Consider the following 24663-nt stretch of genomic DNA (forward strand, 5'->3'; position numbering starts at 1 on the left):
CATGTCCTAGTTATTCCTACTGAGGGCTGTTCTGTCTGCTGTTATACACCATGTCCTAGTTATTCCTATTGAGGTATGTTCTGCTGTTATACACCATGTCCTAGTTATTCCTACTGAGGGCTGTTCTGTCTGCTATTATACACCATGTCCTAGTTATTCCAACTCGGGGCTGTTCTGCTATTATACACCATGTCCTAGTTATTCCTACTGAGGGCTGTTCTGCTGTTATACACCATGTCCTAGTTATTCCTACTGAGGGATGTTCTGCACCATGTCCTAGTTATTCCTACTGAGGGCTGTTATACACCATGTCCTAGTTATTCCTACTGAGGGCTGTTCTGCCTGCTGTTATACACCATGTCCTAGTTATTCCTACTGAGGGCTGTTCTGCTATTATACACCATGTCCTAGTTATTCCTACTGAGGGCTGTTCTGCTATTATACACCATGTCCTAGTTATTCCTACTGAGGGCTGTTCTGCTGTTATACACCATGTCCTAGTTATTCCTACTGAGGGCTATTCTGCTGTTATACACCATGTCCTAGTTATTCCTACTGAGGGCTGTTCTGCTGTTATACACTATGTCCTAGTTATTCCTACTGAGGGCTGTTTTGCTGTTATACACCATGTCCTAGTTATTCCTACTGAGGGCTGTTCTGCTGTTATACACCATGTCCTAGTTATTCCTACTGAGGGCTGTTCTGCTGTTATACACCATGTCCTAGTTATTCCTACTGAGGGCTGTTCTGCTGTTATTCACCATGTCCTAGTTATTCCTACTGAGGGCTGTTCTGCACCATGTCCTAGTTATTCCTACTGAGGGATGTTCTGCTGTTATACACCATGTCCTAGTTATTCCTACTGAGGGCTGTTATACACCATGTCCTAGTTATTCCTACTGAGGGATGTTCTGCTGTTATACACCATGTCCTAGTTATTCCTACTGAGGGCTGTTCTGCTGTTATACACCATGTCCTAGTTATTCCTACTGAGGGCTGTTCTGCTGTTATACACCATGTCCTAGTTATTCCTACTGAGGGCTGTTCTGCTGTTATACACCATGTCCTAGTTATTCCTACTGAGGGCTGTTATACACCATGTCCTAGTTATTCCTACTGAGGGCTGTTCTGCCTGCTGTTATACACCATGTCCTAGTTATTCCTACTGAGGGCTGTTCTGCTGTTATACACCATGTCCTAGTTATTCCTACTGAGGGCTGTTCTGCTGTTATACACCATGTCCTAGTTATTCCTACTGAGGGCTGTTCTGCTGTTATACACCATGTCCTAGTTATTCCTACTGAGGGCTGTTCTGCTGTTATACACCATGTCCTAGTTATTCCTACTGAGGGCTGTTCTGCTAAACTCAAACGTCCTCCCACTGTCAACTCTTTATTTTCAACAAACTTAACGTGTAAATATTTGTATGAACATAACAAGATTAAACAACTGAGACATAAACTGAACAAGTTCCACAGACATGTGACTAACAGAGATGGAATAATGTGTCCCTAAACAAAAGGGGGGTCAGTATCAAAAGTAACAGTCAGTATCTGGTGTGGCCACCAGCTGTGTTAAGTACTGCAGTGCATCTCCTCATGGACTGCACCAGATTTGCCAGTTCTTGCTGTGAGCTGTTACCTCACTCTTCCACCAAGGCACTTGCAAGTTCCCGGATATTTCTGGGGGGAATGGCCCTCACCCTCCGATCCAACAGGTCCCAGACGTGCTCAATAGGATTGAGATCCGTGCTCTTCGCTGGCCATAGCAGAACACTGACATTCCTGTCTTGCAGCACAGAATGAGCAGTATGGCTGGTGACATTATCATGCTGGGGCGGCAGCGTAGCCTAGTGGTTAGAGCGTTGGACTAGTAACCGGAAGGTTGCAAGTTCAAATCCCCGAACTGACAAGGTACAAATCTGTCGTTCTGCCCCTGAACAGGCAGTTAACCCACTGTTCCTAGGCCGTCATTGAAAATAAGAATTTGTTCTTAACTGACTTGCCTAGTTAAATAAAGGTAAAAAAAAAAAAAAAAAAAAAAATGTCAGGATGAGCCTGTAGGAAGGGTACCACATGAGGGAGGAGGATGTCTTCCCTGTAAAACCCAGTGTTGAGATTGCCTGCAATGACAACAAGCTCAGTCCGATGATGCTGTGACACACCGCCCCAGACCATGACGGACACTCCACCTCCAAATCGATCCCGCTCCAGAGTACAGTAACGCGAATCCGACCATCACCCCTGGTGAGACAAAACCGCGACTCGTCAATGAAGAGCACTTTTTGCCAGTCCTGTCTGGTCCAAGGACATTGTTGCCGGTGATGTCTGGTGAAGACCTGCCTTACAACAGGCCTACAAACCCTCAGTCCAGCCTCTCTCAGCCTATTGCGGACAGTCTGAGCACTGATGGAGGGATTGTGCGTTCCTGGTGTAACTCAGGCAGTTGTTGTTGCCATCCTGTACCTGTCGCACAGGTGTGATGTTCGGATGTACCGATCCTGTGCAGGTGTTGTTACACGTGGTCTGCCACTGCGAGGACGATCAGATGTCTGTCCTGTCTCCCTATAGCGCTGTCTTAGGCGTCTCACAGTACGGATATTGCAATGTATTGCCCTGGCCACATCTGCAGTCCTCATGCCCCCTTGCAGCATGCCTAAGGCACGTTCACACGTTCACGCAGATGAGCAGGGACACTGGGCATCTTTCTTTTGGTGTTTTTCAGAGTCAGTTGAAAGGCCTCTTTAGTGTCCTAAGTTTTCATAACTATGACCTTAATTGCCTACCGACTATAAGCTGTTAGTGTCTTAACGACCGTTCTACAGGGGCATGTTCATTAGATGTTTATGGTTCATTGAACAAGCATGGGAAACAGTGTTTAAACCCTTTACAATGAAGATCTGTGAAGTTATTTGGATTTTTACGAATTTTCTTTGAAAGACAGGTTCCTGAAAAGGGGAGTTTTTAACCTATTAACTGAATCATTATTATATTTACTAGGAAATTAACTAAGTCATTCAAATCAAATGAAATGTATTTATAAAGCCCTTTATATAGCTGATATCTCAAAGTGCTGTACAGAAACCCAGCCTAAAACCCCAAACGGCAAGCAATGCAGGTGTAGAAGCACGGTGCCTAGGAAAAACTCCCTAGAAAGGCCAAAACCTAGGAAGAAACCTAGAGAGGAACCAGGCTATGAGGGGTGGCCAGTCCTCTTCTGGCTGTGCCGGGTGGAGATTACAACAGAATATGGCCAAGATGTTCATAAATGGTCAAATAGTAATTATCACAGTAGTTGTCGAGGGTGCAGCAAGTCAGCACCTCAGGAGGAAATGTCAGTTGGCTTTTCATAGCCGATCATTCAGAGTATCTCTACTGCTCCTGCTGTCTCTAGAGAGTTGAAAACAGCAGGTCTGGGACAGGTAGCACGTCCGGTGAACAGGTCAGGGTTCCATAGCCGATCATTCAGAGTATCTCTACCGCTCCTGCTGTCTCTAGAGAGTTGAAAACAGCAGGTCTGGGACAGGTAGCACGTCCGGTGAACAGGTCAGGGTTCCATAGCCGATCATTCAGAGTATCTCTACCGCTCCTGCTGTCTCTAGAGAGTTGAAAACAGCAGGTCTGGGACAGGTAGCACGTCCGGTGAACAGGTCAGGGTTCCATAGCCGCAGGCAGAACAGTTGAAACTGGAGCAGCAGCACGGCCAGGTGGACTGGGGACAGCAAGGAGTCATCATGCCAGGTAGTCCTGACTCATTGTCCTAGGGCTCAGGTCCTCCGAGATAGAATTAGAGAGAGCATACTTAAATTCACACAAGACACCGGATAAGACAGGAGAAGTACTCCAGATATAACAAACTGACCCTAGCCCCCCGACACATAAACTACTGCAGCATAAATACCGGAGGCTGAGACAGGAGGGGTCAGGAGACACTGTGGCCCCATCCGAAGATACCCCCGGACAGGGCCAAACAGGAAGGATATAACCCCACCCACTTTGCCAAAGCACAGCCCCCACACCACTAGAGGGATATCTTCAACCACCAACTTACAATCCTGAGACAAGGCTGAGTATAACCCACAAAGATCTCCATCACAGCACAAACCAAGGGGGGGCGCCATCCCAGACAGGAAGACCACGTCAGTAACTCAACCCACTCAAGTGACGCACCCCTCCTAGGGACGGCATGAAAGAGCACCAGTAAGCCAGTGACTCAGCCCCTGTAATAGGGTTAGAAGCAGAGAATCCCAGTGGAGAGAGGGGAACCGGCCAGGCAGAGACAGCAAGGGCGGTTCGTTGCTCCAGAGCCTTTCCGTTCACCTTCACACTCCTGGGCTAGACTACACTCAATCATATGACCTACTGAAGAGATAAGTCTTCAGTAAAGACTTAAAGGTTGAGACCGAGTCTGCGTCTCTCACATGGGTAGGCAGACTGTTCCATAAAAATGGAGATCTATAGGAGAAAGCCCTACCTCCAGCTGTTTGCTTAGAAATTTTAGGGACAATTAGGAGGCCTGCGTCTTGTGACCGTAGCGTACGTGTAGGTATGTACGGCAGGACCAAATCGGAGAGACAGGTAGGAGCAAGCCCATGTAATGCTTTGTAGGTTAACAGTAAAACCTTGAAATCAGCCCCAGCCTTAACAGGAAGCCAGTGTAGGGAGGCTAGCACTGGAGTAATATGATCACATTTTTTGGTTCTAGTCAGGATTCTAGCAGCCGTATTTAGCACTAACTGAAGTTTATTTAGTGCTTTATCCGGGTAGCCTGAAAGTAGAGCATTGCAGTAGTCTAACCTAGAAGTAACAAAAGCAAGGATTAATTTTCTGCGTCATTTTTGGACAGAAAATGTTTGATTTTTGCAATGTTACGTAGATGGAAAAAAAGCTGTCCTTGAAACAGTCTTGATACAGTCTTGATGTCTAAAGAGAGATCAGGGTCCAGAGTAACGCCGAGGTCCTTCACAGTTTTATTTGTGACGACTTTACAACCATCAAGATTAATTGTCAGATTCAACAGAAGATCTCTTTGTTTCTTGGGACCTAGAACAAGCATCTCTGTTTTGTCCGAGTTTAAAAGTAGAAAGTTTTCAGCCATCCACTTCCTTATGTCTGAAACACAGGCTTCTAGCGAGGGCAGTTTTGGAGCTTCACCATGTTTGATTGAAATGTACAGCTGTGTGTCATCCGCATAGCAGTGAAAGTTAACATTATGTTTTCGAATAACATCCCCAAGAGGTAAAATATATAGTGAAAACAATAGTGGTCCTAAAACGGAACCTTGAGGAACACCGAAATGCACAGTTGATTTGTCAGAGGACAAACCATTCACAGAGACAAACTGATATCTTTCCGATAGATAAGATCTAAACCAGGCCAGAACTTGTCAGTGTAGACCAATTTGGGTCTCCAATCTCTCCAAAAGAATGTGGTGATCGATGGTGTCAAAGGCAGCACTAAGGTCTAGTAGCACGAGGACAGATGCAGAGCCTCGGTCTGACGCCATTAAAAGGTCATTTACCACCTTCACGAATGCAGTCTCAGTGCTATGATGGGGTCTAAAACCAGACTGAAGCATTTCGTATACATTGTTTGTCTTCAGAAAGGCAGTGAGTTGCTGCGCAACAGCTTTTTCTAAAATTTTTGAGAGGAATGGAAGATTCGATATAGGCCGATAGTTTTTTATATTTTCCGGGTCAAGGTTTGGCTTTTTCACGAGAGGCTTTATTACTGCCACTTTTAGTGAGTTTGGTACACATCCGGTGGATAGAGAGCCGTTTATTATGTTCAACATAGGAGGGCCGAGCACAGGAAGCAGCTCTTTCAGTAGTTTAGTTGGAATAGGATCCAGTATGTAGCTTGAAGGTTTAGAGGCCATGATTATTTTCATCATTGTGTCAAGAGATATAGTACTAAAACACTTGAGTGTCTCTCTTGATCCTAGGTCCTGGCAGAGTTGTGCAGACTCAGGACAGCTGAGCCCTGGAGGAATACGCAGATTTAAAGAGGAGTCCGTAATTTGCTTTCTAATGATCTTTTCCTCAAAGAAGTTCATGAATTTATTACTGCTGAAGTGAAAGCCATCCTCACTTCGGGAATGCTGCTTTTTAGTTTGCTTTGTGACAGTTTCAAAAATAACTACTGTTGACCAGGGCTCTGTGTGGGAATAGTGTGCCGTTTGAGACTGTAGCCTATAACTTCCTGTCTGGTCTGTAGTTGAATGTTATTTTTTTCTCTCCTCAGGGATCTGAAGGGTTTTGTGGACCCCATCAGAACCATCACTCTGGCCCACCTGAAGCAGGAGCAGGACCGCAGCAGAACCCCGACCGGGAAGGACAGTCACCTGCACCAACTCTACCTGGAGGCCCATAATAAACAACAGCAGCAGAGGATGGTCCAGCAGCAGCAGGAAGCAGGGCAAAGGGACCGGGCCTCTAAGTATAAGGAGGAGAACAGACGGATCCTCCAGGAGAGCATCGAGGTGGCCCCCTTCACCGCTAAGATCCGCTCCAGTGATACCGACAGGGAGCCTAACCCCTACCCCCGGATCCCCTCGCTCCCCTCCCTGCCCCACCCCTACCCCCGGATCCCCTCGCTCCCCTCCCTGCCCCACCCCTACCCCCGGATCCCCTCGCTCCCCTCCCTGCCCCACCCCTACCCCCGGATCCCCTCGCTCCCCTCCCTGCCCCACCCCTACCCCCGGATCCCCTCGCTCCCCCACCCCCAGCGCCTCCATCGGGAGAAGGAAGCGGAGCACCCTGCAGCAGACCTGTATCAGTTTAAACAGCAGGCCGCGTCCCAGCACAGTCTCCCCCCGAGTAACTACTTCACTACCCTGTCCAACAGTGTGGTCAACGAGCCGCCGCGTCTCTACCCCTCTAAAGAGTTCAACTCCTACTTTGAGAAGGTGAACAGGGAGCAGGACTCAGCAGCAGCAGCCTCTGGTCTCTCTCTGGGAGGAGGGGCAGCGTTTAGCTCCAAGTCCAAACCCCCTCCTCTCATCAAACACCAGGCTGATGGGGAGGGTCTGCTAGGGAAGATATCAGAGCAGCTGAGCCAGCAGGTCAGCCTATCCAACGTGCAGAGGTATCGTCTCAGTACCATAGTCAGCCCTGTTAGTCCAGACCTCTCCCCTTCCTCCAGTCAGACCCAGAGTCAGAGCCAGAGTCAGACCCAGAGCCACTGTCAGAGCCAGAGTCAGACCCAGAGCCACTGTCAGAGCCAGAGTCAGACCCAGAGCCACTGTCAGAGCCAGAGTCAGACCCAGAGCCACTGTCAGAGCCAGAGTCAGACCCAGAGCCACTGTCAGACCCAGAGTCAGACCCAGAGCCACTGTCAGACCCAGAGTCAGACCCTGGCCCAGCTAAGGTGTATGCCAGCCCTGCACCGTGCCCCCGTGTTCCACCCTCCTATCCAGCAGACACTGGACAGAAAGGAGGTGGGCTACGGCCGTTTGTCTCCACCCACCCTGACCCCCATCCAGCCAGTCAGCTCGGCCGGTAAGGTGTCTGAGCAGCAGAAACCGCCCACCCTTCTGCCCGAGCTACGGGAGGTCAGCGCCGTGTGTAAGGGCGGGGCAGCGATGACCTCATCCGAGGTGTGGCGAGCCGGCCACTCTCAGGGCCACGACAAGCCGGGATGGCATTCTGAGAGGAGCCCCGGCAGGAAGCTTGGGGCCACCGCGGCGTCTGTTATCGTCCGTCCCTCCACGTGTATAAAGTACGACGGCTCGCCAGGCGCCAAGACCTCGGCCAAGGACTCTCTGACGGGGAGGATGTTCCCGGGCAGCAGGCCTCAGACAGTCTGTCTGAAACTGGCCTATGAGAGAGACAGGGAGTCTGGAGGGAAGGTGATCCTGCCAAACACTAACTTGGAGGAGGCTGCTTGCGTGCAGCAGTACAATAACAACGTTAGGAGAGTGTCCCAGTCTCAGGGAACCTTTCCAGGCTCTGTCTCGGCTGCTGCCAACTCTGTGTGCAATAGGAGTAGTGATGTGACTAGGGCAGTCTCCAACATGGCTCCCTACGGTGTGCTGAGTAGAAGACAAGAGAGAACCTACTGTGGGCCCAACACCTCAAGCGCTAGCAGGACAGAGAGCTCTGGCCCTCAGGGCAGGGCCTTCCACTCAGGGCCTGGGTCAGGGCCAAGGGCTGAGCTCCAGCAACAGGAGGGGGGCTCCTCCAAGACCTCATCCCCCAACCTGGCCAGCAGCACCCAGGCCTCTCCCAACCCCAGCCAGTCCTACTATGGGAGCTTTGTCCATCTGAAGAAGCACAAGGCAGCGTTGGCAGCAGCTCAGCAGTCAAGAGGCCCTAGCAGCTCCAGCAGTCCAGAGGCCTTAGCAGCAGCAGCCCAGCAGTCCAGAGGTCCTAGCAGCAGCTCCAGTGGTCCTGAGAGCCTGATTGAGCCATCTAACAGTAAAGCTCTTCACATCTCCCCTCCACCTCCCCTTGCCTCGGCCTCAGCCCAGGACCACAGAACCACAGCAAGCCCAGGACCACATCAAGCAGGAGCTTGCCCCAGCCCTGGCCCCCTCCCCAATGGCCAGCCAGCCCAGATGAATCAGAGCCAATCTCAACCCAACTACCACAAGCTGAAGAAGGCGTGGCTCACCAGACACTCAGAGGAGGACAGGAACATAAACACTATGATTAAAACAGAGGACGCTGATAAGTCTGTTACCACCACTGTGTCGAAGTCCGTTACCACCACTGTGAGCCCCTCTGTGTCGAAGTCCGTTACCACCACTGTGAGCCCCTCTGTGTCGAAGTCCGTTACCACCACTGTGAGCCCCTCTGTGTCGAAGTCCGTTACCACCACTGTGACCCCCTCTGTGTCGAAGTCCGTTACCACCACTGTGAGTCCCTCTGTGTCGAAGTCCGTTACCACCACTGTGAGTCCCTCTGTGTCGAAGTCCGTTACCACCACTGTGAGCCCCTCTGTGTCGAAGTCCGTTACCACCACTGTGAGCCCCTCTGTGTCGAAGTCCGTTACCACCACTGTGAGTCCCTCTGTGTCGAAGTCCGTTACCACCACTGTGAGCCCCTCTGTGTCGAAGTCCGTTACCACCACTGTGAGTCCCTCTGTGTCGAAGTCCGTTACCACCACTGTGAGTCCCTCTGTGTCGAAGTCCGTTACCACCACTGTGAGTCCCTCTGTGTCGAAGTCCGTTACCACCACTGTGTCTGAGATGGAGATGATCAAGCCTTGCACCGTCACTCTGATTGCCTCTACCTCCAGTGATGTGGAGATGAAGATAGAAGAAGTCAAAGGTCAGGAGGACAAGATGGCCGCCGAGGACAGGAATACGCGGCGTGGCAGCAAGAGGGTGTACGACCACGACTCGGCCTCGGAGAGCGGAGAGGACTCCGACGCCAGCGAGAGCAGCAAGCAGGAGCAGAGGGCTAAGAGGCGGCCCAAACCCACCTACAAGAAGAAGCAGAACGACATGCGGAGGAGGAAAGGAGAGGGAGAGAAAGATGAGGAGCTGAAACCCAACGGGATCTTTCGGAGCGCCAAGGAGAAGACCAAGCTGAAACTGTCCGGCAACAGTAAGTCTCGCATTAAAGGGACATTTCAAAATGTTTCAACTTCATATTCATCCTCTCCAGCACCACCCCAACTTTACATATCTACTCCAGCACCATCCCAGCACCAACATATCTACTCCAGCACCACCCCAACATTAACATATCTACTCCAGCACCATCCCAGCACCAACATATCTACTCCAGCACCATCCCAGCACCAACATATCTACTCCAGCACCACCCCAACATTAACATATCTACTCCAGCACCACCCCAACATCAACATATCTACTCCAGCACCATCCCAGCACCAACATATCTACTCCAGCACCACCCCAACATTAACATATCTACTCCAGCACCACCCCAACATCAACATATCTACTCCAGCACCATCCCAGCACCAACATATCTACTCCAGCACCACCCCAACATTAACATATCTACTCCAGCACCACATTAACATATCTACTCCAGCACCATCCCAACATCAACATATCTACTCCAGCACCACATCAACATATCTACTCCAGCACCACATTAACATATCTACTACAGCACCACCCCAACATTAACATATCTACTCCAGCACCACATTAACATATCTACTCAGCACCACATTAACATATCTACTCCAGCACCACATTAACATATCTACTCCAGCACCACCCCAACATCAACATATCTACTCCAGCACCACATTAACATATCTACTCCAGCACCACATTAACATATCTACTCCAGCACCATCCCAACATTAACATATCTACTCCAGCACCACATCAACATATCTACTACAGCACCACCCCAACATATCTACTCCAGCACCATCCCAACATCAACATATCTACTCCAGCACCACCCCAACATCAACATATCTACTCCAGCACCACATCAACATATCTAGTCCAGCACCACATTAACATATCTACTCCAGCACCACATTAACATATCTACTCCAGCACCACATTAACATATCTACTCCGGCACCACATCAACATATCTACTCCAGCACCACCCCAACATTAACATATCTACTCCAGCACCACATTAACATATCTACTCCAGCACCACCCAACATCAACATATCTACTCCAGCACCACATTAACATATCTACTCCAGCACCACATTAACATATCTACTCCAGCACCACATCAACATATCTACTCCGGCACCACATTAACATATCTACTCCAGCACCACATTAACATATCTACTCCAGCACCACATTAACATATCTACTCCAGCACCACATTAACATATCTACTCCAGCACCACATTAACATATCTACTCCAGCACCACCCCAACATCAACATATCTACTCCAGCACCACATTAACATATCTACTCCAGCACCATCCCAACATTAACATATCTACTCCAGCACCACATTAACATATCTACTCCAGCACCACCCCAACATCAACATATCTACTCCAGCACCACATTAACATATCTACTCCAGCACCACATTAACATATCTTCTCCAGCACCATCCCAACATTAACATATCTACTCCAGCACCACATCAACATATCTACTACAGCACCACCCCAACATTAACATATCTACTCCAGCACCACATCAACATATCTACTCCAGCACCACATTAACATATCTACTCCAGCACCACCCCAACATTAACATATCTACTGCAGCACCACCCCAACATCAACATATCTACTCCAGCACCACCCCAACATCAACATATCTACTCCAGCACCACATCAACATATCTAATCCAGCACCACCCCAACATCAACATATCTACTCCAGCACCACCCCAACATTAACATATCTACTCCAGCACCACATTAACATATCTACTCCAGCACCACCCCAACATTAACATATCTACACCACCCCAACATCAACATATCTATTCCAGCACCACCCCAACATATCTCCAGCACCACCCAACATCAACATATCTACTCCAGCTCCACATCAACATATCCACTCCAGCACCACCCCAACATCAACATATCTACTCCAGCACTACATTAACATATCTACTCCAGCACCACCCCAACATTAACATATCTACTCCAGCACCACCCCAACATCAACATATCTACACCAGCACCACCCCAACATCCACATATCTACTCCAGCACCACCCCAACATTAACATATCACTTCCAGCACCACCCCAACATCAACATATCTAGTCCAGCACCACCCCAACATCAACATATCTACTCCAGCACCACCCCAACATCAACATATCTACTCCAGCACCACCCCAACATCAACATATCTACTCCAGCACCACCCCAACATCAACATATCTACTCCAGCACCACATCAACATCAACATATCTACTCCAGCACCACCCCAACATTAACATATCTACTCCAGCACCACATCTACATTAACATATCTACTCCAGCACCACCCCAACATTAACATATCTACACCACCCCAACATCAACATATCTATTCCAGCACCACCCCAACATATCTCCAGCACCACCCAACATCAACATATCTACTCCAGCTCCACATCAACATATCCACTCCAGCACCACCCCAACATTAACATATCTACTCCAGCACCACATTAACATATCACCTCCAGCACCACCCCAACATTAACATATCTACTCCAGCACCACATCAACATATCTACTCCAGCACCACATCAACATATCTAATCCAGCACCACCCCAACATCAACATATCTACTCCAGCACCACCCCAACATTAACATATCTACTCCAGCACCACATCAACATATCTACTCCAGCACCACCCCAACATCAACATATCACCTCCAGCACCACCCCAACATTAACATATCTACTCCAGCACCACATCAACATATCTACTCCAGCTCCACATCAACATATCCACTCCAGCACCACCCCAACATCAACATATCTACTCCAACACCGCATTAACATATCTTCTCCAGCACCACCCCAACATTAACATATCTACTCCAGCACCACATTAACATATCACCTCCAGCACCACCCCAACATCAACATATCTACTCCAGCACCACCCAACATCAACATATCTACTCCAGCACCACCCCAACATCAACATATCTACTTCAGCACCACCCCAACATCAACATATCTACTCCAGCACCATCCTAACATCAACATATCTACTCCATCACCACCCCAACATCAACATATCTACTCCAGCACTACATTAACATATCTACTCCAGCACCACCCCAACATTAACATATCTACTCCAGCACCACCCCAACATCAACATATCTACACCAGCACCACCCCAACATCCACATATCACCTCCAGCACCACCCCAACATTAACATATCACTTCCAGCACCACCCCAACATCAACATATCTAGTCCAGCACCACCCCAACATCAACATATCTACTCCAGCACTACCCCAACATCAACATATCTACTCCAGCACCACCCCAACATCAACATATCTATTCCAGCACCACCCCAACATCAACATATCTACTCCAGCACCACATCAACATCAACATATCTAGTCCAGCACCACCCCAACATCAACATATCTACTCCAGCACCACCCAACATCAACATATCTACTCCAGCACCACATCAACATCAACATATCTTCTCCAGCACCACCCCAACATCAACATATCCACTCCAGCACCACCCCAACATCAACATATCTACTCCAGCACCACCTCTACATTAACATATCTACACCAGCACCACCCAGCATCAACATATCTACTCCAGCACCACCCAACATCAACATATCTACTCCAGCACCACCCCAACATTAACATATCTACTCCAGCACCACATTAACATATCTACTCCAGCACCACCCCAACATTAACATATCTACACCACCCCAACATCAACATATCTATTCCAGCACCACCCCAACATATCTCCAGCACCACCCAACATCAACATATCTACTCCAGCTCCACATCAACATATCCACTCCAGCACCACCCCAACATCAACATATCTACTCCAGCACCACCCCAACATCAACATATCTACTCCAGCACTACATTAACATATCTACTCCAGCACCACCCCAACATCAACATATCTACTCCAGCACCACCCCAACATTAACATATCTACTCCAGCACCACCCCAACATCAACATATCTCCAGCACCACCCAACATCAACATATCTACTCCAGCTCCACATCAACATATCTACTCCAGCACCACCCCAACATTAACATATCTACTCCAGCACCACATCAACATATCTACTCCAGCACCACCCCAACATTAACATATCTACTCCAGCACCACATCAACATATCCATTCCAGCACCACCCCAACATCAACATATCTACTCCAGCACCACATCAACATATCTACTCCAGCACCACATTAACATATCTATTCCAGCACCACCACAACATCAACATATCACCTCCAGCACCACCCCAACATCAACATATCTACTCCAGCACCACCCCAACATTAACATATCTACTCCAGCACCACATCAACATATCTACTCCAGCACCACATTAACATATCTACTCCAGCACCACCCCAACATCAACATATCTACTCCAGCACCACATTAACATATCTACTCCAGCACCACCCCAACATCAACATATCTACTCCAGCACCACCCCAACATTAACATATCTACTCCAGCACCACCCCAACATCAACATATCTACTCCAGCACCACCCCAACATCAACATATCTACTCCAGCACCACCCAACATCAACATATCTACTCCAGCACCACCCCAACATCAACATATCTACTCCAGCACCACCCCAACATTAACATATCTACTCCAGCACCACCCCAACATTAACATATCTACTCCAGCACCACCCCAACATTAACATATCTACTCCAGCACCACCCCAACATTAACATATCTACTCCACCACCACCCCAACATTAACATATCTACTCCAGCACCACCCCAACATTAACATATCTACTCCACCACCACCCCAACATCAACATATCTACTCCAGCACCACCCCAACATCAACATATCTACTCCAGCACTACACTAACATATCTACACCAGCACCACCCAACATTAACATATCTTCTCCAGCACCACCCAACATTAACATATCTACTCCAGCACCACCCCAACATCAACATATCTATTCCAGCACCACATCAACATCAACATATCTACTCCAGCACCACCCCAACATCAACATATCTACTCCAGCACCACCCAACATCAACATATCTACTCCAGCTCAACATCAACATATCTTCTCCAGCACCACCCCAACATCATCATATCTTCTCCAGCACCACCCCAACATCAACATATCTACTCCAGCACCACCCCAACATCAACATATCTACTCCAGCACCACCTCTACATTAACATATCTACACCAGCACCACCCAACATCAACATATCTACTCCAGCACCACCCAACACAACATATCTATTCCAGCACCACCCCAACATCAACATATCTACTCCAGCACCACCCCAACATTAACATATCTACTCCAGCACCACCCCAACATTAACATATCTACTCCACCACCACCCCAACATTAACATATCTACTCCAGCACCACCCCAACATCAACTTATCATCTCCAGCACCACCCCAACATCAACATATCTACTCCAGCACCACCCCAACATCAACATATCTCCAGCACCACCCAACATCAACATATCTACTCCAGCTCCACATCAACATATCTACTCCAGCACCACCCCAACATTAACATATCTACTCCAGCACCACATCAACATATCTACTCCAGCACCACCCCAACATCAACTTATCATCTCCAGCACCACCCCAACATCAACATATCTACTCCAGCACCACCCCAACATCAACATATCTCCAGCACCACCCAACATCAACATATCTACTCCAGCTCCACATCAACATATCACTTCCAGCACCACCCCAACATCAACATATCTACTCCAGCACCACCCCAACATCAACATATCTACTCCAGCTCCACATTAACATATCTACTCCAGCACCACCCCAACATTAATATATCTACTCCAGCACCACATCAACATATCCACTCCAGCACCACCCCAACATCAACATATCTACTCCAGCACCATCCTAACATCAACATATCTACTCCAGCACCACCCCAACATTAACATATCTATTCCAGCACCACCCAACATTAACATATCTACTCCAGCACCACCCCAACATTAACATATCTATTCCAGCACCACCCAACATTAACATATCTACTCCAGCACCACCCAACATTAACATATCTACTCCAGCACCACCCCAACATTAACATATCTACTCCAGCACCACCCCAACATTAACATATCTACTCCAGCACCATCCTAACATCAACATATCTACTCCAGCACCACCCCAACATTAACATATCTATTCCAGCACCACCCAACATTAACATATCTACTCCAGCACCACCCCACCATCAACATATCTACACCAGCACCACCCCAACATCCACATATCACCTCCAGCACCACCCCAACATTAACATATCACTTCCAGCACCACCCCAACATCAACATATCTACTCCAGCACCACCCCAACATCAACATATCTACTCCAGCACCACCCCAACATCAACATATCTGCTCCAGCACCACCCCAACATCAACATATCTATTCCAGCACCACATCAACATATCTAGTCCAGCACCACCCCAACATCAACATATCTACTCCAGCACCACCCAACATCAACATATCTACTCCAGCACCACATCAACATCAACATATCTTCTCCAGCACCACCCCAACATCAACATATCTACTCCAGCACCACCCCAACATCAACATATCTATTCCAGCACCACCCCAACAACATATCTCCAGCACCACCCAACATCAACATATCTACTATATGTTATATGTTATATATGTTCTATATGTTTATGTTGGGTGGTGCTGGAGTAGATATGTTGATGTTGGGTGGTGCTGGAGTAGATATGTTGATGTTGGGGTGGTGCTGGAATAGATATGTTGATGTTGGGTGGTGCTGGAGTAGATATGTTGATGTTGGGTGGTGCTGGTGTAGATATGTTAATATAGAGGTGGTGCTGGAGTAGATATGTTGATGTTGGGGTGGTGCTGGAGTAGATATGTTGATGTTGGGGTGGTGCTGGAGGAGATATGTTGATGTTGATGTGGTGCTGGAGTAGATATGTTAATGTGGTGCTGGAATAGATATGTTGATGTGGTGCTGGAATAGATATGTTGATGTTGGGGTGGTGCTGGAGTAGATATGTTGATGTTGGGATGGTGCTGGAGTAGATATGTTAATGTGATGCTGGAGTCGATATGTTGATGTTGGGTGGTGCTGGAGTAGATATGTTGATGTTGGGATGGTGCTGGAGTAGATGTGTTAATGTGGTGCTGGAGTAGATATGTTGATGTTGGGGTGGTGCTGGAGTAGATATGTTAATGTTGGGGTGGTGCTGGAGTAGATATGTTAATGTTGGGGTGGTGCTGGAGAAGATATGTTAATGTTGGGGTGGTGCTGGAGAAGATATGTTAATGCGGTGTTGGAGTAGATATGTTGATGTTGGGGTGGTGCTGGAGTAGATATGTTAATGTTGGGGTGGTGCTGGAGAAGATATGTTAATGCGGTGTTGGAGTAGATATGTTGATGTGGTGCTGGAGTAGATATGTTGATGTGGTGCTGGAGTAGATATGTTGATGTGGTGCTGGAGTAGATATGTTGATGTGGTGCTGGAGTAGATATGTTGATGTTGGGATGGTGCTGGAGTAGATATGTTAATGTTGGGGTGGTGCTGGAGGAGATATGTTAATGCGGTGTTGGAGTAGATATGTTGATGTGGTGCTGGAGTAGATATGTTGATGTGGTGCTGGAGTAGATATGTTGATGTGGTGCTGGAGTAGATATGTTAATGTGGTGCTTGAGTAGATATGTTGGGATGGTGCTGGAGTAGATATGTTAATGTTGGGGTGGTGCTGGAGTAGATATGTTAATGTTGGGGTGGTGCTGGAGTAGATATGTTAATGTGGTGCTGGAGTAGATATGTTGATGTTGGGGTGGTGCTGGAGTAGATATGTTAATGTAGAGGTGGTGCTGGAGTAGATATGTTGATGTTGGGTGGTGCTGGTGTAGATATGTTAATGTAGAGGTGGTGCTGGAGTAGATATGTTGATGTTGGGGTGGTGCTGGAGTAGATATGTTAATGTGGTGCTGGAGTAGATATGTTAATGTTGGGTGGTGCTGGAGTAGATATGTTGATGTGATGCTGGAGTCGATATGTTGATGTTGGGTGGTGCTGGAGTAGATATGTTGATGTTGGGATGGTGCTGGAGTAGATATGTTAATGTTGGGGTGGTGCTGGAGTAGATATGTTAATGTGGTGCTGGACTAGATATGTTAATGTTGATGTGGTGCTGGAGTAGATATGTTAATGTTGATGTGGTGCTGGAGTAGATATGTTAATGTGGTGCTGGAGTAGATGTGTTGATGTGGTGCTGGAGTAGATATGTTGATGTGGTGCTGGAGAAGATATGTTGATGTGGTGCTGGAGAAGATATGTTGATGTTGGGATGGTGCTGGAGTAGATATGTTAATGTTGGGGTGGTGCTGGAGAAGATATGTTAATGTGGTGCTGGAGTAGATATGTTGATGTTGGGGTGGTGCTGGAGTAGATATGTTAATGTGGTGCTGGAGTAGATATGTTGATGTTGGGGTGGTGCTGGAGTAGATATGTTAATGTGGTGCTGGAGTAGATATGTTGATGTTGGGTGGTGCCTAAGTAGATATGTTGATGTTGGGTGGTGCTGGAGTAGATATGTTAATGTGGTGCTGGAGTAGATATGTTGATGTTGGGTGGTGCCTAAGTAGATATGTTGATGTTGGGTGGTGCTGGAGTAGATATGTTGATGTTGGGATGGTGCTGGAGTAGATATGTTGATGTTGGGATGGTGCTGGAGTAGATATGTTAATGTGGTGCTGGAGTAGATATGTTAATGTGGTGCTGGAGAAGATATGTTAATGTTGGGGTGGTGCTGGAGTAGATATGTTAATGTGGTGCTGGAGTAGATATGTTGATGTGGTGCTGGAGTAGATATGTTGATGTTGGGGTGGTGCTGGAATAGATGTTGATGTTGGGGTGGTCCTGGTGTAGATATGTTGATGTGGTGCTGGAGAATATATGTTGATGTTGGGGTGGTGCTGGAGTAGATATGTTGATGTTGGGGTGGTGCTGGAGAAGATATGTTAATGTTGGGTGGTGCTGGAGAAGATATGTTAATGTTGGGGTGATGCTGTAGTAGATATGTTAATGTGGTGCTGGAGTAGATATGTTAATGTTGGGGTGGTGCTGGAGTAGATATGTTAATGTGGTGCTGGAGTAGATATGTTAATGTTGGGGTGGTGCTGTAGTAGATATGTTAATGTGGTGCTGGAGTAGATATGTTAATGTTGGGGTGGTGCTGTAGTAGATATGTTAATGTGGTGCTGGAGTAGATATGTTAATTTTTGGGTGGTGCTGGAGTAGATATGTTGATGTTGGGGTGGTGCTGGAGTAGATATGTTAATGTGGTGCTGGAGTAGATATGTTGATGTTGGGGTGGTGCTGGAGTAGATATGTCGATGTTGGGTGGTGCTGGAGTAGATATGTTAATGTGGTGCTGGAGTAGATATGTTGATGTTGGGGTGGTGCTGGAGTAGATATGTCGATGTTGATGTGGTGCTGGAGTAGATATGTTAATGTTGGGGTGGTGCTGGAGTAGATATGTCGATGTTGGGTGGTGCTGGAGTAGATATGTTAATGTTGGGGTGGTGCTGGAGTAGATATGTTGATGTTGGGGTGGTGCTGGAGTAGATATGTTAATGTGGTGCTGGAGTAGATATGTTGATGTTGGGGTGGTGCTGGAGTAGATATGTTGATGTTGGGGTGGTGCTGGAGTAGATATGTTGATGTTGATGTGGTGCTGGAGTAGATATGTTAATGCGGTGTTTGAGTAGATATGTTAATGTTGGGGTGGTGCTGGAGTAGATATGTTGATGTTGGGGTGGTGCTGGAGTAGATATGTTGATGTTGGGGTGGTGCTGGAGTAGATATGTTAATGTGGTGCTGGAGTAGATATGTTGATGTTGGGGTGGTGCTGGAATAGATATGTTAATGTGGTGCTGGAGTAGATATGTTAATGTGGTGCTGGAGAAGATATGTTAATGTTGGGGTGGTGCTGGAGTAGATATGTTAATGTTGGGGTGGTGCTGGAGTAGATATGTTAATGTTGGGGTGGTGCTGGAGTAGATATGTTAATGTTGGGGTGGTGCTGGAGTAGATATGTTAATGTTGGGGTGGTGCTGGAGTAGATATGTTAATGTTGGGGTGGTGCTGGAGTAAATATGTTAATGTGGTGCTGGAGTAGATATGTTAATGTTGGGTGGTGCTGGAGTAGATATGTTGATGTTGGGTGGTGCTGGAGTAGATATGTTAATGTTGGGGTGGTGCTGGAGTAGATATGTTGATGTTGGGGTGGTGCTGGAGTAGATATGTTGATGTGGTGCTGGAGTAGATATGTTGATGTTGTGGTGGTGCTGGAGTAGATATGTTAATGTGGTGCTGGAGTAGATATGTTTATGTGGTGCTGGAGTAGATATGTTAATGTGGTGCTGGAATAGATATGTTGATGTTGGGGTGGTGCTGGAGTAGATATGTTGATGTTGGGGTGGTGCTGGAGTAGATATGTTGATGTTGGGGTGGTGCTGGAGTAGATATGTTGATGTTGGGGTGGTGCTGGAGTAGATATGTTGATGTTGGGGTGGTGCTGGAGTAGATATGTTGATGTGGTGCTGGAGTAGATATGTTGATGTGGTGCTGGAGTAGATATGTTGATGTTGGGGTGGTGCTGGAGTAGATATGTTGATGTTGGGGTGGTGCTGGAGTAGATATGTTAATGTTGGGGTGGTGCTGGAGTAGATATGTTGATGTTGGGGTGGTGCTGGAGTAGATATGTTGATGTTGGGGTGGTGCTGGAGTAGATATGTTGATGTTGGGGTGGTGCTGGAGTAGATATGTTGATGTTGGGGTGGTGCTGGAGTAGATATGTTGATGTGGTGCTGGAGTAGATATGTTGATGTTGGGGTGGTGCTGGAGTAGATATGTTGATGTTGGGGTGGTGCTGGAGTAGATATTTTAATGTATGTAAAGTCTCCCTTTAATAACGCACACAGACTCTCAAATAAATATGATTTCAACTTCTAATAGCCTTCTAACAAGGTCACCTCAGTCTCTCAGCTCATCCTAGGTTAGCTGGCCTTATCTTATTATATATGCCATATGAAGATGAGCGTTTGTGTTTCCTACACAGCGTGGATATGACCTGTTGTTAGTGGTTCCTAATGAGGATATACTCTGGAACACCAGACTATCTGACGTTGCGCCAACTAAACTCTCCCTCTGGACGTTATTTGTCGAAGTTTGTTTGTTGTCCTATTTTCCGAATCACAAACCAATTAGTTAATGTTAAAGTTGCTTGAGCGATGTTCTCTTAACAATCGTGTTGCATTCTTCAGGAAGCTGTTTCCAATAGGGACTTCCTCTCCCGGATGCCCGTACCTCGACTGAGTCCTAGTTGCGGGACGCGGGGATTGATTGGGACTTTGGTCAGAGCTAATGTCTTGTCTGCCTGGCCGTGGTGCGTACGGTAGCTGCCCACGCACAACCCAACTCCTCTGCCCTCGGGCGCCGGGTGCGACAGAGTACTCGAAGGGAGAGGTTCGATGGGTACTCCCGGCCGCCCGAGCGTGCCTCGGTCAGGCACCGCTTGCCTCTCTTTCCAGACTTTGTCGATGAAAGGTCTGGTCCCACCTCAGTGATTTGGTTGTATGTGGACTGTCGAGACCAGGCTAGCTAAACAAGCTCTGCATAGCGTGCTAGCCAGGTTGGCTAACTCGCCGAAGTGTGCTAGCTATTACTAGCTATTCATGCCTCCCCACGTTGGAGTTGCTGCGGTAGCTCTCTTGTTTCGTACACGTAGCGTTAAGGCTCTTGGTTATTCTAAAAGGACCGTGCTACGGTCTAAGAGGCTAGCTAACCTAGCTTACACTAAAAAGCTTCCAGCTATAGAACTTTTTCAGGATCTGAGGACCCATGCCAAATCTTTTCAGTCTCCTGAGGGGGAATAGGTTTTGCCCTCTTCACGACTGTCTTGGTGTGCTTGGACCATAAAAGTTTGTTGGTGATGTGGACACCAAGGAACTTGAAGCTCTCAACTTGTTCCACTACAGCCACGTCGATGAGAATGGGGGAGTGCTCGGTCCTCCTTTTCCTGTAGTCCACAGTCATCTCTTTTGTCTTGATCACGTTGAGGGAGAGGTTGTTGTCCTGGCACCACACTACCAGGTCTCTGACCTCCTCCCTATAGGCTGTTTCATCGTTGTGTCATCAGCAAACTTAATGGTGAAGTTGGAGTCATGCCTGGCCTTGCAGTCGTGGGTGAACATGGAGTACAGGAGGGGACTGAGCACGCCCCCCTGAGGGGCCCCCGTGTTGAGGATCAGCTTGGCAGATGTGTTGTTACCTACCCTTACAACCTGGGGATGGCCCGTCAAGAAGTCCAGGATCCACAGACTTTTGCGAGGTTTTTATCGCTTGGATGTCACTGCTCCCAGTCTAGTGCACAGTGTGTTTACAGCTGGGTCAGGACGGGGTCGTTAGGCAGAGCTCAGTCTGGGTGGTCAGCCATGGGCCGTTTCATTTAGTATCCGCTGGCGCCGGCTTGGGGCGGGATTCTTGTTCCCCATAGTCCCCATGGTGTTGTACTGACTGAAAGGGAACAGATCGTTATGACTTACTACTGTTCCCTGAAGGAGGGAAACCAGGTACAACACCTGCATCGCCTGGTTCTGGGCTCGGTGAAGAGCGGTACTGAATGGAAGGAATGAATCCAAGCCGCAAGGTTGTCACCTGTGGAAGGCGGGGCTTTCAGGGAGGTCGCGGATTTCATTGGCCTTGTCAGGCGTGATTTTGCTTCCTCATTCAAAGTGGCGATAGTGTGACTCCCCATCGTTATGTTGTACCATGTTTCCCTCCTTCTGGGACCAGTAGTTATAGTCACAACATTACGGTTTTATCTTTATGAGTTGACCTCAACTCTGGTGTAGAGAAATACACCAGACCTCTAGCTATAGTACATAGGTCTGCATACATCCTGTTCACCTTATTTATGTCCCCTCCGGTACCAGATGGTATGCCCCTGCTCTGTGCTGAAGGACTGATCATGTCTCTGTCCCCTCCGGTACCAGATGGGATCCCCCGCTCTTGTCTCTGTATTAGATATCATAGTAACCGTCTCTCTGTCCCCTCCGGTACCAGATAGGATCCCCTGCTCTGATCATGTCTCTGTCCCCTCCGGTACCAGATGGGATCCCCCGCTCTGTGCTGAAGGACTGATCATGTCTCTGTATTAGATATCATAGTAACCGTCTCTCTGTCCCCTCCGGTACCAGATGGGATCCCCCGCTCTTGTCTCTGTATTAGATATCATAGTAACCGTCTCTCTGTCCCCTCCGGTACCAGATGGTATCCCCCTGCTCTGTGCTGAAGGACTGATCTTGTCTCTGTATTAGATATCATAGTAACCGTCTCTCTGTCCCCTCCGGTACCAGATGGTATCCCCCGCTCTGTGCTGAAGGACTGGAGGAAGGTGAAGAAGCTGAAGCAGACTGGGGAGTCGTTCCTGCAGGATGACTCGTGCTCCGAGATCGGACCCAACCTGCAGAAGTGTCGAGAGTGTCGTGCTGTCCGAAGCAAGAAGGGGGAGCAGCCAGCTCATTCCCCTGTCTTCTGCCGCTTCTACTACTTCCGCCGGTGAGTCTGATTGGCTGATTCAGTCTCGTTTTGTCTGGTTAGCTGGTCCGCTGGTCAGGTGGTATTTGATTGGCTCCTCTGTCTCCCGGCTAGTGTCTGATTGGCTGCTTTGCTCGGCTGGTCCACTTTGCCGCCACATGGTTAGAGATTGTTTAGGTCATTGTATACATTCTCCAACCCTTCCTCAGTCAGTCCATCTGTTATTGTCTGTCAGTGAACCCTTCCTCAGTCAGTCCATCTGTTATTGTCTGTCATTGAACCCTTCCTCAGTCAGTCCATCTGTTATTGTCTGTCAGTGAACCCTTCCTCAGTCAGTCCATCTGTTATTGTCTGTCAGTGAACCCTTCCTCAGTCAGTCCATCTGTTATTGTCTGTCAGTGAACCCTTCATCAGTCAGTCCATTGTTATTGTCTGTTAGTGAACCCTTCCTCAGTCAGTCCATCTGTTATTGTCTGTCAGTGAACCCTTCCTCAGTCAGTCCATCTGTTATTGTCTGTCAGTGAACCCTTCCTCAGTCAGTCCATCTGTTATTGTCTGTCAGTGAACCCTTCCTCAGTCAGTCAGTCCATCTGTTATTGTCTGTCAGTGAACCCTTCCTCAGTCAGTCCATCTGTTATTGTCTGTCAGTGAACCCTTCCTCAGTCAGTCAGTCCATCTGTTATTGTCTGTCAGTGAACCCTTCCTCAGTCAGTCAGTCCATCTGTTATTGTCTGTCAGTGAACCCTTCCTCAGTCAGTCCATCTGTTATTGTCTGTCAGTGAACCCTTCCTCAGTCAGTCCATCTGTTATTGTCTGTCAGTGAACCCTTCCTCAGTCAGTCCATCTGTTATTGTCTGTCAGTGAACCCTTCCTCAGTCAGTCCATCTGTTATTGTCTGTCAGTGAACCCTTCCTCAGTCAGTCCATCTGTTATTGTCTGTCAGTGAACCCTTCCTCAGTCAGTCCATCTGTTATTGTCTGTCAGTGAACCCTTCCTCAGTCAGTCCATCTGTTATTGTCTGTCATTGAACCCTTCCTCAGTCAGTCCATCTGTTATTGTCTGTCAGTGAACCCTTCCTCAGTCAGTCCATCTGTTATTGTCTGTCAGTGAACCCTTCCTCAGTCAGTCCATCTGTTATTGTCTGTCAGTGAACCCTTCATCAGTCAGTCCATCTGTTATTGTCTGTTAGTGAACCCTTCCTCAGTCAGTCCATCTGTTATTGTCTGTCAGTGAACCCTTCCTCAGTCAGTCCATCTGTTATTGTCTGTCAGTGAACCCTTCCTCAGTCAGTCCATCTGTTATTGTCTGTCAGTGAACCCTTCCTCAGTCAGTCAGTCCATCTGTTATTGTCTGTCAGTGAAC

At 47.8% G+C, this 24663-nt stretch overlaps 1 protein-coding gene across 1 annotated transcript in view; it reads left to right on the top strand.

Moving 5' to 3' along the window:
- Nucleotides 1-24663, top strand: part of jmjd1cb (jumonji domain containing 1Cb) — a 341652-nt gene that overhangs the window by 234908 nt on the left and 82081 nt on the right. Inside the window, exons 11-13 of the mRNA XM_055936592.1 lie at nucleotides 6243-6585; nucleotides 6721-9550; nucleotides 23121-23322. Coding sequence (XP_055792567.1) covers nucleotides 6243-6585; nucleotides 6721-9550; nucleotides 23121-23322 — 3375 coding nt within the window. The remainder of the gene's footprint in view (nucleotides 1-6242; nucleotides 6586-6720; nucleotides 9551-23120; nucleotides 23323-24663) is intronic.

Source organism: Salvelinus fontinalis, chromosome 1 (assembly GCF_029448725.1).
Source record: "Salvelinus fontinalis isolate EN_2023a chromosome 1, ASM2944872v1, whole genome shotgun sequence".
In the NCBI taxonomy this organism is placed as follows: Eukaryota; Metazoa; Chordata; class Actinopteri; order Salmoniformes; family Salmonidae; genus Salvelinus; species Salvelinus fontinalis.